General features: G+C 43.6%; 1 protein-coding gene across 2 annotated transcripts in view; it reads left to right on the plus strand.

Annotated features, from left to right (window-relative positions):
- MAP2K3 (mitogen-activated protein kinase kinase 3) overlaps positions 1–13,842 on the plus strand; it is a 77,998-nt gene that overhangs the window by 44,974 nt on the left and 19,182 nt on the right. For both annotated transcript variants that reach the window (XM_072597617.1, XM_072597618.1), the window contains exons 2-5: positions 4,621–4,690; positions 6,575–6,623; positions 13,043–13,156; positions 13,633–13,752. In XM_072597617.1, coding sequence (XP_072453718.1) covers positions 4,621–4,690; positions 6,575–6,623; positions 13,043–13,156; positions 13,633–13,752 — 353 coding nt within the window. The remainder of the gene's footprint in view (positions 1–4,620; positions 4,691–6,574; positions 6,624–13,042; positions 13,157–13,632; positions 13,753–13,842) is intronic.

Raw genomic sequence — 13,842 nt, forward strand, 5'->3', positions numbered from 1 at the left:
TGGGGCTATTCTGCTGACATCACAGCCATGCATGGCTGCCCATCCTATGTAACTGTTGTCTGTTTCCTTCCTTAGATTCCCCACAAAAGGCTGAGTTCTCTCAGTGTTCTAGGGGCTTTCCTTGATTTCTTGACCTGGAGAGGATAGCTGAGGAGTACTCCAGGCTGCTTAGCAGTAAACTCTCCCTCTCCTATGTAACCTACTCATCTTTTTCATTTGGACTTTTCTTTGACAATCCTGTGCCAATTTTTAGTTCCTTGTTTGTAATGTGTTCCAGAATGGGCACACCTATCATGTACCTCTCCATCATCATGGAGTCATAGATATAGAGCTGGAGGGAGCCTCAGAGGCCATGTGGTCCCAACCTCCTTATTTTATAGTTAAAGAACTTCTCTTGGTAAGAGGTTAAGTAACTTGGATGAGATTGGATAGGTGGTAGGTAGCAGAGTTGACATTTGAATCCAGTCAGTCAGCAAGCATTTATATAGCACCTACTATGTGCCAAGCTCTATGCTAATCTTTGGGGATCCATAGAAAGGCAAAAAATAGTTCCTACTTTTATGGGACTCACTCTAATGGAGGAGACAATACGTAAACAACTATGGATAAACAAGATATGTAGGGGATAAATTGGGAATAATCTCAGAGGGAAGGCAGTAAGATTAAGGAGACCTGGAAAAGGCCTCTCCCAGAAGGTGGAATTTTAGCTGGGACTTGCTGGAAGCCAAGAGATGGAGATGATGAGGGAAAGGATTCCAGACTTGGGGGATAGCCAGTGAAAATGTCTGGAGTCAGGAGGGAGATGGGGTGTCAGATTGGAGGACCAGGAGATGAAACAGTAAGTGTAGGGGATTAAGGTATAAGAAGACTGGAAAGGTAGGAAGGGGCTAAGTTATGGAGGACTTTAAAAGGGCAACTAGGTGGCTCAGTGGATAGAGTGCTTGGCCTGGAGTCAAGACGACTCTTCTTGAGTTCAAATCCTGTCTCAGACACTTACTAAATTTGTAACTCTGGGCACTTTACCCCATTTGCCTCAGTTTCCCTATCTATAAAAATGGCAAATCACTCCACCCCAAATAGAGTCACGAAGAATCGGACACGACTGAAATGATGAAACAACAACAAAAGCCAAAGGGTTTTGTTTGGACCTGGAGGTGATAGAAAACCATTGATTCGAAAGCCACAGGGCTTTCCAGAGTTCTGGGGGTCAGTGCTCATTTGAATGTAGTAGATGCTTGATGAATATTTGTTGACCTGAATTGGACTGCTGATCCGTTCTCTCTGTAATTTTCTATTCCTTATGAGAGTTTACCTTGACAGTCCAGATTCCAATACTGATGCTCTGGCTAGACCTTTTTTTTGGTGTGCACTTTACCTAAAGGAGCTGAGGAGGATGAACCTGTAGACCGAGCCCTGGTTCTCCTGTCCCCAAGTGCCAGGGGAACACAAGGGGCCCATTCCAAGGCCATGGCGACCTCTAGTGTCCCAGACTGAGAGAGACAGGTACCTGGTAAGGGACATGTTGCTTCAAGCCTCTGGCAAAATTCCCTGCCTGGATCTATCTGACTGTCAGTCATGGGTCGGCAAGATCCCAGAACTTTGAACATCTCTACACCTTAGCACGAACATTAAGCGAATGTTTGACGATTAGAACTGTGTCTACAGGAACAGTGTCCCTGAATGAGACCTCTGCCTGGGGAGCCCCTCAGAATGAATTTAATTGCTTGCAGCACCTTGAGAGAACAAATTATACCATGGAATCCTGATCCTCAATAAACTGATAGTCGTTGGGGAGATGACCGGGATCCACACGTTGGTACAGTGGACATTGCCATTGGCCAGCTTTGTAGCCTTGGGGCAAGTTGCTTTGTCTCAAAGTTTCATGGAAAAAATGGATTTTAAGATAATCATCTCTAGGCAAGTGAAAACCGTGGTCATTTGGGATGGTAGACCTGGAGGATTTAAACAGAGCCATTTTTTCTCTCCGTATTAGAATCTGTAGATTTCTCATAGTCAGAGAAGCCTGGCAAAGAGACTCATTTGTAGGCTTCTTGGGTCCAGAGACTCTTCATTTTTGTCTTTATGTGACTAGCACGTAGCTTGGTGCCAGGCACACAGTAGGTGCTTGTTGAGTCAGAATGAATTGTTGCTGTGAGTCAGTCTAATAGCTTGATTATAGGAGCTATCTTTTCTTATTGTTATCTTTTCCACTCTGGCCTTGCCTCCCTCCTTTTTCCCTCTGTGTTACCCTGTATATCCTGCTTAGCCTTGCAGCACGCACATACCTAATAGAGACTGCAGAGCCCAGTAGAATAATTAGGTGTGACTGTATTTAGGACTTCATTAGAGAAGAGAGCAGAAAGCTTTGTTTTCTGGCCCCAAAATGTCTCCACCCATGGCTGTTCCCAGTGGAGAATGGGAGATCAGCCTCTTTTTCCTAACATATAATAAGCCATGTTTAAGACCTGGGTCTCCAAACTAAAAGGTCCTGGCCTTTCTTTTACTACAACAATGGCCTTTTTCTTTTCAGCATCAGTGTCTCCTTTCATTCTGGTGCTGCATAGAAGTGATTGTGTCTAGATCTGCCCTAGGAGGATGTGGTCTGTCTGTATGGTGGTTGGGTTACTGAAACTCTGTCCCCTTCCACTTTTTTCTTGAAAAAAGTGTACTTTTCAGTACCTTTCTTCTGAGGGCCTGAATCACAAACCCTGAGTCATTCATTCTTTGACTCATTCATTCTCTTTACTCTTCCCCATCTCACTTCAATGAGGTCATTTTTGGGTAAATGGGGACCCTTTTTTCACACATGGGGAAAACAAGCACCGAGATAGTTGTCTGTTACCAAGTCACTAACTCAACTGGGAATAGAAATGGTAGATTTGTGTCTCTTAGGTTAGAGTTTTAATTTTCAGTTCCATTGTTGCTTGTCTAACAAACCTGTGTTTTTATCAGATTTATCTCTCAAAAGCTTTTGAACTTGAAGCTTTTGTTGGGTAGCAAGTTCCAGGAATTCAGAGGTGGTCTCTTCTCAAAATTCATTTCCAGAAGAGAGCTCCTGCTTGGGAGAGAATAGTCTTCATGTTGGTGATCAGGTTGTTAGAGAGGTGGGGGGATGGCAGGATGGGAAGATAGGTTAATATGATGTAAACCAGCACTTGCCTCAGAAAAGAGAACTCAACTTTCTTGATGTTAGGTGGAGTTGTTTTTGATCAAAGATGGTCTAAACATTTCGATCTGAGGGAGGGACTGGGGGTGTATATATTGTGGTTGATGCTGGGCTGAGGGTTCCCTGAAATGGAGAACCAAGGCTGGGTTAAAGGAATCATGGATGGAGGCAGTAAGTATGGTATAATAGAAAGAGCTGGCTGTCCCACCAGAGGACCTGGGTTTAAATCTCAGTAAATACAAACTTTTGTGGTAACTTTGGGTAAATTACTTAACCTCCCTCGGCCTCAGTTTCTGAATTAGCTATAGTAGCCCTGACGACTCTTCTAGCACTAGACCTATGATCTTCTTACTTTAAGGCAGCCCTGTATTGCTGGTAAATGTCACTTGGGGGTGACTCCACGTTAATGTAGACTCTTCATAGAAGCCTGCTCTGACCTTTGGTAACTGAAAAGGAAATGTCATCTCCTTAGTTCTCCTACTTTTTGGAAGAGATGGGATCATCTCATAAGACTGTGATGTTGTAGTTCCCCCTTATCAGTCAGGCTGCCAGATCGTCTTTTCTTGTGCCTGTCTGGTCATGTCCTGGGTCTCTGTGGCAAACTCGGTGGAGGGAGGTTGACAGCTGCCTGGCCTGGCCAGAATACCAGACCAGGTGGAGGAGCTGATTGACAGGGGCTGTGGGTCTGCAGTTACTTCATGCTTCAGACATGGGCTGGTCGTCTGAGTGGGGAGACAGAGACTCAGGAGGTCACACCAGCTTCTGAGATTGACCTTGAGTCATTTCACCTTTATACTTCAGTTTCCCAATTGTTGCCAGCAGATGGGCCCTACTGAGGTAGGGGAGAGGAGGGAAGGAGAGGAAGAGAGGTTTTGGCTAGGAGGAGAGGAAGAAGGGGAGGAACACCTGAAGTCCTCTGGGATATAATTAGTGGAAGTGCGAAATTTGGGATACTACCAGAATTTGACAGCGGAAACTTAAAAAGGTTGTCTAATATTAACAGGCATATAATGTAGGGAATGCTAGGCTTTGAGTCAGCAAGACCTGAATTCAAATTCTTCTTCTGGACATCTGTTTGCTGTATGACCATGGAGCAAGTCACTTCCTAATTCTAAACCTCCTGTAAAATGAGGACAAGGCTTTTGTACCTGCCTGGCAGGGTTATGAGACTCAAGTGAAATAAGATGGATGACGTGCTTCTCAGCCCTCAAAAGTGCTATATAAATGCCAACAATCATCATTATTATTGCATATGTCTGTTCAGGGGTTCTTAATCTTTTTTTTTTGGTATCCTGAACCTTTTTTGCAGTCTGGGGAAACCTATGAATCCCTTTACAGGATAATAAAATATGTAGGATTAGAAAAGAAACCAATTACTTTGAAATACAGACCCCAACTTAAGAGTTTCTGATCTCTGTGAACTTTAAGGAATATCTATTTTTTCTGTTTTCCAGGAAAAATCAAGAACAGGAAGGATTTAAAAATATCATGTGTCTCCAACAAGCCGCCCGTCCCCAACCCAACGTAAGTTTGCTGCTGGCTTTTCCCACATACTCCATCGTGAGCTTTTCCAGGTGGCAGTGTCAGTGGGGAGGGCCCTTACAGTTCAGCACCCGTCAGGCCCCACTGCTTGTGTGGTTCTGTACTTGGTGAGAGGAGATGCAAAGCTTGGACGGCTCTTTCCCTCAGGAAGCTTCTGATCTGGTTGGGGCATGTGAGATAGCTACAGATAATCTACAATGTGAAAAAGCTAGTCCTTGATATATCCCATCAGAAAATAGTAAGTAGGTCAGAGTTTTAAAAACAAATGTTAAAATTGTTTTTACATGTAACTGGGGAAAAATAAAATACTAAGTAAGAAAAAAAGAAAATAGTAGGGTGCTGTCTGAGGTCCAAAGAGCCATTTTTTTTATAGCCCTTTGCATGGACAGGAAGAAGAATGGAAGAGATCTGCAAATGCGCCTGACCCTGCCCTTTGGAATGAGACTTTGTCTGCAACTTTTTCAACCTCATATCTTTTGCTCCAACAAAATGTTTTTAGGCCATCACAGTTAACCCTAAGTGTGCCTTTTTATGGGGTAACTTGAGATCCTGAAGCTTATCTCATCCAGTGTTGTAGTTGGTCAGGGATTTTTTGTGGAGGATTATGGGGAGTGGGATTGACTAAACTCAGTGATAAATGGCCACTTTGCTTTTTTTGGGAATATGAGACCTGATAGGCAGTGAGTCCCCTCTTCCTGAGAAAATTTAAATGTAATTTTGTGAAATCAGAAGCAGACTCTTTAATTCAGGCTTGTAAGGAAGTCTGACCTTCTCCCACCAACACTCTGTGATGGACCTATTCTGTTGCCATGGGGGAGTGGGTGTTGGAAAACAGGGCCATTTGGTCAGGCTTTGCCATACTTGTTACGCCTTATAAAATACTCAATTCCAGGGCCCTCACTCACCTTGGCTCGTAGTTATTTCAACAGGTGCTCAGTGGCACCATACTAGATGCTGGAGTTACAAAGACAAAGGTCAATACTCTTTGCCCCCAAAGAGCTTATGTTCTACTTGGAAGAGGAGAAGGGAACACCATGTGTATAGATAAAAATTTACAAAACCTAGACATTAATACAAAGTAGTTTTTTTGGGGGGGGAGTGGTTAGGAGAGCATTAAATGCTCTTGGAGAAATTGGCACCTTGAGCTGTCTTTGAAGGAAATCTAGAGATTCTTTGAGGTGAAGCTGAGGAGGGAAAGCATTTTAGGCATGGGGGACAGAAAGGCCTAGTGGAGGCAGAGGGAATGTTCTTTATGGAGAACAGCAAATTGGCCAGTTTGGCAGGTACACCGAATGTGTGAGAGGAGGAGTAATATGTGAACAGTCTGGAAGGATAGTCTGGAACTAGAATGTAAAAAGATAGATGAGTTTGTCTTTTATCCACTCTGAAACAAGCCAGTGTGGGGAGGAAGGGGAGGAGGACTTTGAATTCTTTGAGTCAGTGAGGTGCCCGTCCACTTGACACCTTACTGTGGGGTAGAACTTTTGTGATTCAGGCTGAGATCATTCCCTTGTGAGTAAAATATTGGTGTCAGTTTTCAGAGTGAACAGGTAGGCCTTTCTGGTGATTGTGACTATTGGCTGATGTTCTATAATTATAAAGTGTTTTCACGTGCATCATTTTGTTTGAGGCTTACAATGACCTTGTGAAGTAGGTAGGTATCACCATTTTCCAGAAGAGGAGAATGAGGTCAGAAATATGAAGTGAATTACTTAGGACCACATAACTACTGGGAGTTAGAGCAGGGAGGGGAACTTAGATCTTCACCCAGTGCTCATTCTGTTATATTGCTTGTGATGCCCAGACACAGCTGAGCATTTGGAGCCCCTGTGAAAAGACTCATGGGATTCTCTTTTTTCTTTCCAGGCCTCCCAGGAATCTGGACTCTAGGACCTTCATTACAATTGGTGACAAGGTATGTGAAGCCAGTTGACATTTCCTCTCTCTTCATCTGTAAAGATATCTGTTTATTGTCTTCTTGGGATTTAACCTTTGGAAAAGCTTTAAAGAAACAAGACGAAAATATACTCCTCCAAACAATGATCTCCATGGACATTTATAACTTCTTCCTTTGCCCTCCCCTGGGACTTAATCACTGGAGTGTTGGAAAAATTGCTTCCCCAAAGAGAAATTTTTGTGTGTGCACCCATAGATCTCTATCAGGCCAAAGGCACCCCCATCTAGGTTCCCTTAGTCTATCTGTTGGAACTGGTTCTTTGTCAGGGAAGGGCACAATATTAGCATCCTTCCCTTCTCCTTCTTAGTTGTGCTGGGGCCCTGCTTGCCTGACCCCTGGTGTGGTGGGCAGAAAAGAAGGAGCTTTTGTGTTCCATGCTTGGGTGTGATTCATGTTGCAGGGCGAGGGCCCTGTCTCGAAGTGAATGAGCCATTTATCCAGGGCTTTGACTGGTGGACTTCGTCTAGGACGTGTGTGGAGACCCTGTAAGCAAATACTAAAGGGTGTTTGAGGTTTTCTGGGGAAGCTTGTCCAAGCAGTGTCTGGGCTTCTGCTCTGCAGAGTACTGTATACGAAAGGTCAGGGACCTTCTCCGGTTCTCCCCACCCAGCTTGTGGCTAGGGGCTGAAAGGACTGCCCTCTTAGCTCTTGGAGACATAAGTCCATCATTGTAACTCTCTCATCCTTCCCCCCATGCCCTTCTGAAAAAACTGGATCCAAACCCCAGGACCTCAAGAGTCTGCCTTGTTACCCGTCTCAAGGAGAAGTCAGGGCAGGGAGGGTGGGTCAGTGAGTACTTGGCTGAGTCTCTGGGCAGCTTCTGCCTAGCTCCAGGAGGCCTGATGTACTGGCTAGAAATAGCTTCTGGGTTTTGTTCTCCCTGTTCAGCATCCTCTAGGGACTGCATGAGTCTGTGTACGGGGAGACTATATATAGACCTTCTTATGCCTGGGATCAGAGTTATATCTGACTGCTTACCTTCCCATGGGCAGGTGCTAAATTGGATAGAATTTGGACTCTCCTGACTTGGTGGTGGTGGGGAAAAGGGGGAGAGAACATTGCTTTCCTTACTTAGATTACCCCCAGGTCGACAGTTACTAACATAGCCTTTCTGGTATGTGGGTGCACCTTTTAAATAGCTCTATTGGAGGACGGAGGAATAGGTTTTTGAGGTATTTACCTTCTGTCCCTAAGACCTTAAGTCTTAAATGGCATTTGGGCATTTGCCAGTGACCTGTGGGGTTACTTCTTAGAGAGGCAGTATGATGTCCTAAGGGGAAAAAACCAAAACACTGAACTTGGGAGTCAGGCTAGACCCAGGTCAGAATCTCACTTGTGAGCAAATCACTCCTTCTCTCTCAAAGCTCACTTTTATCTTCTGTACCTATTTGCTACCTATTTCACAGGGTTTTGGGGCTGAAATAAAAAACGAGAAGTGCTTTGTAAACCTTAAGCGACTATATAAATGCTAGCTGGTGCTATTACTATCAGTGGCTTATACTTTCTATATGATTCTTTTGGGAGGGCTAGAGCCAGAATTGGGAGAAAGGTACCAGCAACTCTTTTCACTGGTCTGGCATCTTGGAAATCCCTCCATTGTACTTGCTGGAGGTCTGTCTCTTTTTGCTGTTCTCCTCAGAAACCTCCAAGTGGGGCACCTGAGACTTGGGAGAGAACTCAGAGTACCAGGGATTATAATAGAACTTGTGTGCCAGAACATGCTTCTGTATTTGCCTGCTTGGCAAGATTTTGAATGAGAAATTCTGATTGAACCCCCAACTGGCTACAAAACTAGCTGTTCAGGGTCTATTACACCTGAAACCAGTGCACCCATGGCCTCGCTTGTGACCAAATAAGAAGTTCTTTTTTGTGTCATTGACCCCTTTGGAAGTCTGGTGAAGCCCTTAGACCCATTTCTCAGAATGAATCTTTTAAATGTATAAAGTAAAATACATGGGATTACAAAAGAAACCAATTCTGTTAAAACAAAGATGTCATATTTTTCCCTATCCAAGTTCATGGATCCCTCTAAAATCTATTTATGAATTCTCAGCTACACTACAGAATGTTGAGGATAATAAAGACTTAGATGAAGGTGAAGGTGTGTCTATGTATGCAGCTTGGGATCTGGAAGCGCAGTGGTAGAATGGAGAGAGTGTATCTATTCTGTAGGAGGATAATGCCCATCTCTCTGCTTGGGGAGGGAACTGCTGATTTACTGTTAAGGTTTTGGCAAGCCTGGGCTACTGGATATTCCCAAAATAAAACATTAGTCAGAACTGGAAAAACAAAAATCCAAACCACCCTTTTAAAAATTTTAATTTTTCCAATAAGCAAAGAATCTATTTTCTCTCTCTCCTACCTCCCATTAGAAAAGAAAAACAAAACTTTTGTAATAAGTATGCATAGTCAAGCAAAACAAATTCCTAAATTAGTCATGTTCAAAAAATGTGTCTTGTTTTGAACCCCAAGTCCATCACCTCTCTATCAAGAGGCGTGGAGCATGTTTCTTCTGTGGTTTCCTGGAATTGTGGCTGGTCTTTGGGTTGATCAGAGTTCTGAAGTCTTTTAAAGGGTTTTCCTTTACTGTGTTGAACAAACACCCATCAAAGCCATACATTCTAGGGGAAGGCAGAGTCCCCTTTTCCTCAGCCTGTTTCCTATAGTCATGAGAGTAGAACACCTTGAACCAGTGGGATCTTGGCTTCTTCCTGAGGCTGTGATCACCCTTGGGTGGTCTGGTCTTGCTATGCACCTTCTAAGCTCCCTGGTAGTATGGTTCATCTCTGAGAGGGAGGGAGGGAAGGAGGGAGGAGGGAGGGAGGGAGAGAGAGAGAGAGAGAGAGAGAGAGAGAACCCACCTTCCTGCAACCACTTTGCAGAAATAGATTTAGTAAATTGTTTTTACTAAAGAAAGCCTGCTGGAAGAGCCTATTTCCTCTGTGCAAAGTAAAGTGCCTGTGCCTAGAACTTTGTTAGTTCATGTGTATGCATGTGCAACTTTTTGCAGCTGTCACTTGTGGGACAGAAGCCTGCCCTGATTGCTTTGGCCAAAAGTATGTGTAATCTCCTGAGTTCATCCAGCACTTCTGTGCTACTCAGACCAGTCCACTTTCTTTTCTATTCCAGTTTTCTCCCATGAAAAGAAAGAAAAAATTGTTTGTAATTAGCATATTGGGTGTTTGTCCCAAATAGCTGCAGCCCAGTGCCTGCCAAACTGACATTCCTAAAGCGGAGCTGGCCGTGACACTGTTCCTCAGAAATCTTGGCCGATTCTTTATTGCGTCTAGGATTAGAACACAAACTTCTTAGCATGATGGTTAAAGCCCTACACAATCTGGTTCCCACCTACCCTTCTGGTGTTTGTTGTTGTTCAGTCATTTTCAGTCATGTCTGACTCTTTGTGACCCAACTTGGGATTTTCTTTTGGCAAAGATACTGGGGTTTGTGCCATTTTCTTCTCCAGCTCATTTTACAGATGAGGAAACTGAGGCAAACGGGGTGAAGTGACTTGCCCAAGGTCACACAACTAGGAAGTGTGTGAGGTGAGTGTCTGAGTCTTCCTGACTCCAGGCCTAGCACTCTTATCCACTTTACTACCTTGATACCCTCTTCTGGGGTTATTTCACTTTATTCCCTTTCATTAACATCAACAAGCAGTTATTAAGTACTTACAATGTGCTAAGTACTGGGGACAGAAAGAAAGGCAAAAATATGACCCCTCCCCTCAAGATGCTTACATTTTAACGGGAGAGACGCCATGCAAACAATTATTTATGTAAAAGAGAGAGACAGACACAGAGAGACAGAGATAGAGGGGGAGAGAAAGACACAGAGACGGAAAAGAGAGAATATGGGAGATGTTCTCCATTCCAGTCAAACTGGCCACCTAACAGTCCCTTGTACACCAAGTTAAATGTTGCCTGCCAAGGGAAAATTAATTTCTAATCATGGCTCTGATTGTTAGGAAATCAGCTTTAGAGAGAAACCTTACTAACGGGACAGGTTACTGTTCTTAATTCTTGTACCTCAGTAGTGGAGGGTCATTAAGCTTCTGGCCTCTTTCTTTTCAGAAAGCTTAACTCTTTCTACCTGGTCTGGTCTGGTAGAGGGGAGGAGGCCAGAGTTGTGTGTTGGAAAAGAACCACTGGCTTTGGAGTCAAAGGATCTGGATTCAAGTCCTGGTTCTGCCAATTACTCCCCATATGGGCCTTAGGCAAACCACTCTTTCAACCTCAGTTTTCCAATTTGTAAAAAGAGGGAATTAAACAGAATCAGCTTCCAGGTCTCTTTTGACTCTAAATCTTCAAAACTAAATGTGTATGGAAGGCAGTGTGGCACAGTGGATAGAAAGCTGGCCCATGACATGGCTAGGGCATTTAAACTCTCAACTCTAGGGAGACTAAGACTATAGCCTAAGATTATAAATTTCAGAAAAGATGCCAACCTGCATTAGTAGAAGAAGTAGCCCTCTTGGAGCCTCCTAAGCCCATGAAATCATGTCTATCTCCTATCCCTGTGTATCATCCTATTGTGAAAATAAATGACTTTTTTTTTTTCCTTTCCAAGAGATGTAAATAAAATCAGATTTAGGATGGGTTTGATTGGAGCAGAACAGTAGCCTTTTGGAAAACCTTCAAATTTATTTATTTTATTTTATTTATTTTTCTGGAGGCAATTGAGGTTAAGAGATTTGCCCCGGTTATATAGTTAGTAAGTGTCTGAAGGCAGGATTGAACTCAAGTCCTTCTGACTCCAGGGCTTACGCTTTAAACGCTTCAAACTGTGTGTATGTATGTTCGAGTCATGTTGGAGGATCTCTTCTAATGGGCCTCCCCAGTTTCCTATGGATCTTGATAGATATCGTTTATGAGAGGGCCCAGAGGGATTCTTCCAGTCCCTGAGCATTTTGCTGCCGCCAGGATGTGAGAAGGAAGTTTAATGAGGTGGCATTTGTTTTGTGACAAAGGAGATATCTAGGTGTTTGGGGCAGTAAGGTTTCCTGGTACTCTAAGGTCCTTTGGACCAGTAGTGCCAATTTGATTATAAAAACTCTTCCAAATGGCCTACCATTTAATGATTTTTTTTAAGGGGGGTGCAGCTGTTCCTAAGAGTAAAAAGAAGAAACCTTTTTGGTTTGGTGATAGTTTTGTACCATTATCAGTTCCCTTGACATGTTAGCCTACTGGTCCTTTACAGACTGAACTCTTTATTGAGACTATAAATTTGTAGATAGATGCTTTAAGTGGGGAGGAAGAAATATCAGGGGTGAGATGAATTGTTGCTCAGTTTCCCCTATTCACACTCTCACTCTGACAGAAGTCAAGTCAAGATCCTAGCTGGTGACTGCTAACATCCAGGCTTCCTTCTGAGTTTCCCTGGAGGCAATGGAATGAGGGGGAATGGGAGGTCTAGAGCAGAGCTTCTTAAACTTTTTCCACTCTCCACCCCTACAGCGCTTCTTAAACTGTTTACTGGTCTAGAGAATGGAGGGTGACTCTTCTTCTCCCAGCGGGGCCTGCTGTGGCTCCTCACCCTCAGATACAGTGTGAGAATAGTTGGCAGGTTTGTACCGGCTCCTGAGTTTGGCTTTCTTCCTTGGGGTTTTTCTTCAAATCAGGCTTTCTCTGCTTGTAATACATCAGATTTTTTTTTTATTCATTCAGTAAGCATTTATTAAATACCTATTTTCATGTAACTGGGAAAAATGAAATCCTGAAAAAATTTCAAAAAAACAACTGGGAAAAATGAAATCCTAAATAAATTTCAAAAAAACAACTGGGAAAAATTAAATACTAAATAAAAGAACAAAACCCCCAAACCCCCACCTACTTTGTGTTAAACGCTGCTAAGTGCTGGGAAAACACACACACACACACACACACGCACGCACGCACACACACACACACACACACACGCACGCACACACACTCACCAACCTTGGCATGTGTTAAATCAGGATAGTTGGTGGTCATCGTTTGACTCATTGTCATTTAAAAATTCCTGAATCTTTGTGTGACGAAGGTAGTATGATGGCACGTGCCATGGGCAGGATGGAGTTAATGAGACCAACTAGATTTCTAGGTCATTGATTTCCTAGGAGGTTTGAGGACTTTTCCATTGACCCAAGGATAATGTCTCAGCACTTGTGAAGAAGCTATGTTCCAGCTGGCTCCTTGAGATCATATGAGGGCTTAGGCTGTGTCCATAGAAGGTTAAGCTGCTAAAATTCTCCTGTGCTATATCCATGCCTGAAGGCAGCTCTTGATGTGTGTCTATGAGAGGAGAGGGAGCTGACAATGCTCACATGTATTCCTAGGGTATGGGCATTGTTCAGGTCTTGGACCTTATCAACTTTCTCTTTTCTGTCCCTCAAGAACTTTGAAGTGGCAGCTGATGATTTAGTGTCCATTTCAGAGCTGGGTCGGGGTGCCTATGGAGTAGTGGAGAAAGTCCGACATGCCCAGAGTGGAACCATCATGGCTGTCAAGGTAATAAGTGAATCCCTGGAGTGAGATAAATGGTTGTGAGTGGTGGTGTGTGCTCATTAAGCCCTATTGCCTAACCTGACACCGATTATTACTGCTCTAAGATGAACCTTGCCCAGAGGGTGGAATGCACTGAAGGAGAAGGGTTGTCATCTTAAAAAATAGTAAGAAAATGGGATCCTACTCTTGGAAAGACTCACAAGTCTGAAAAGGACCTTAAGAATTCATTTGTTCATTGATTGGCCTTTGGGTGAGATAGCTGTAAACTCTCTTAGACCGGGTGAGACTCTCTTCTATTGATGGCTTCCGGAAGAGATGCTTTTGCTTTCTGGTATTCCTTCCCACCTATAATCACAGCTATCTGATAGTGCCTGTGGCCATGCTTTCTCCCTTCCTCTACCTCATTAAGAGGATGTGCATTGGGATCCAAGAATAGGATTCACTCAGGGGTTATTTCAAGTTATCTCTTCCCTTTCCAGAGGATCCGAGCGACTGTGAACACTCAGGAACAGAAGAGGCTTCTCATGGATCTGGATATCTCCATGCGGACTGTCGACTGCTTCTATACTGTCACCTTTTATGGAGCCCTTTTCAGAGAGGTAACAAGGAGGGCACAGACAGATATGACTTAACCATGTCTTTCCCCTGTGCTGAGTATCAATGGATGGTGCAAAAAGGATTTCAGAGGA

Source organism: Notamacropus eugenii, chromosome 3 (genome assembly GCF_028372415.1).
Source record: "Notamacropus eugenii isolate mMacEug1 chromosome 3, mMacEug1.pri_v2, whole genome shotgun sequence".
Classification (NCBI taxonomy): domain Eukaryota; kingdom Metazoa; phylum Chordata; class Mammalia; order Diprotodontia; family Macropodidae; genus Notamacropus; species Notamacropus eugenii.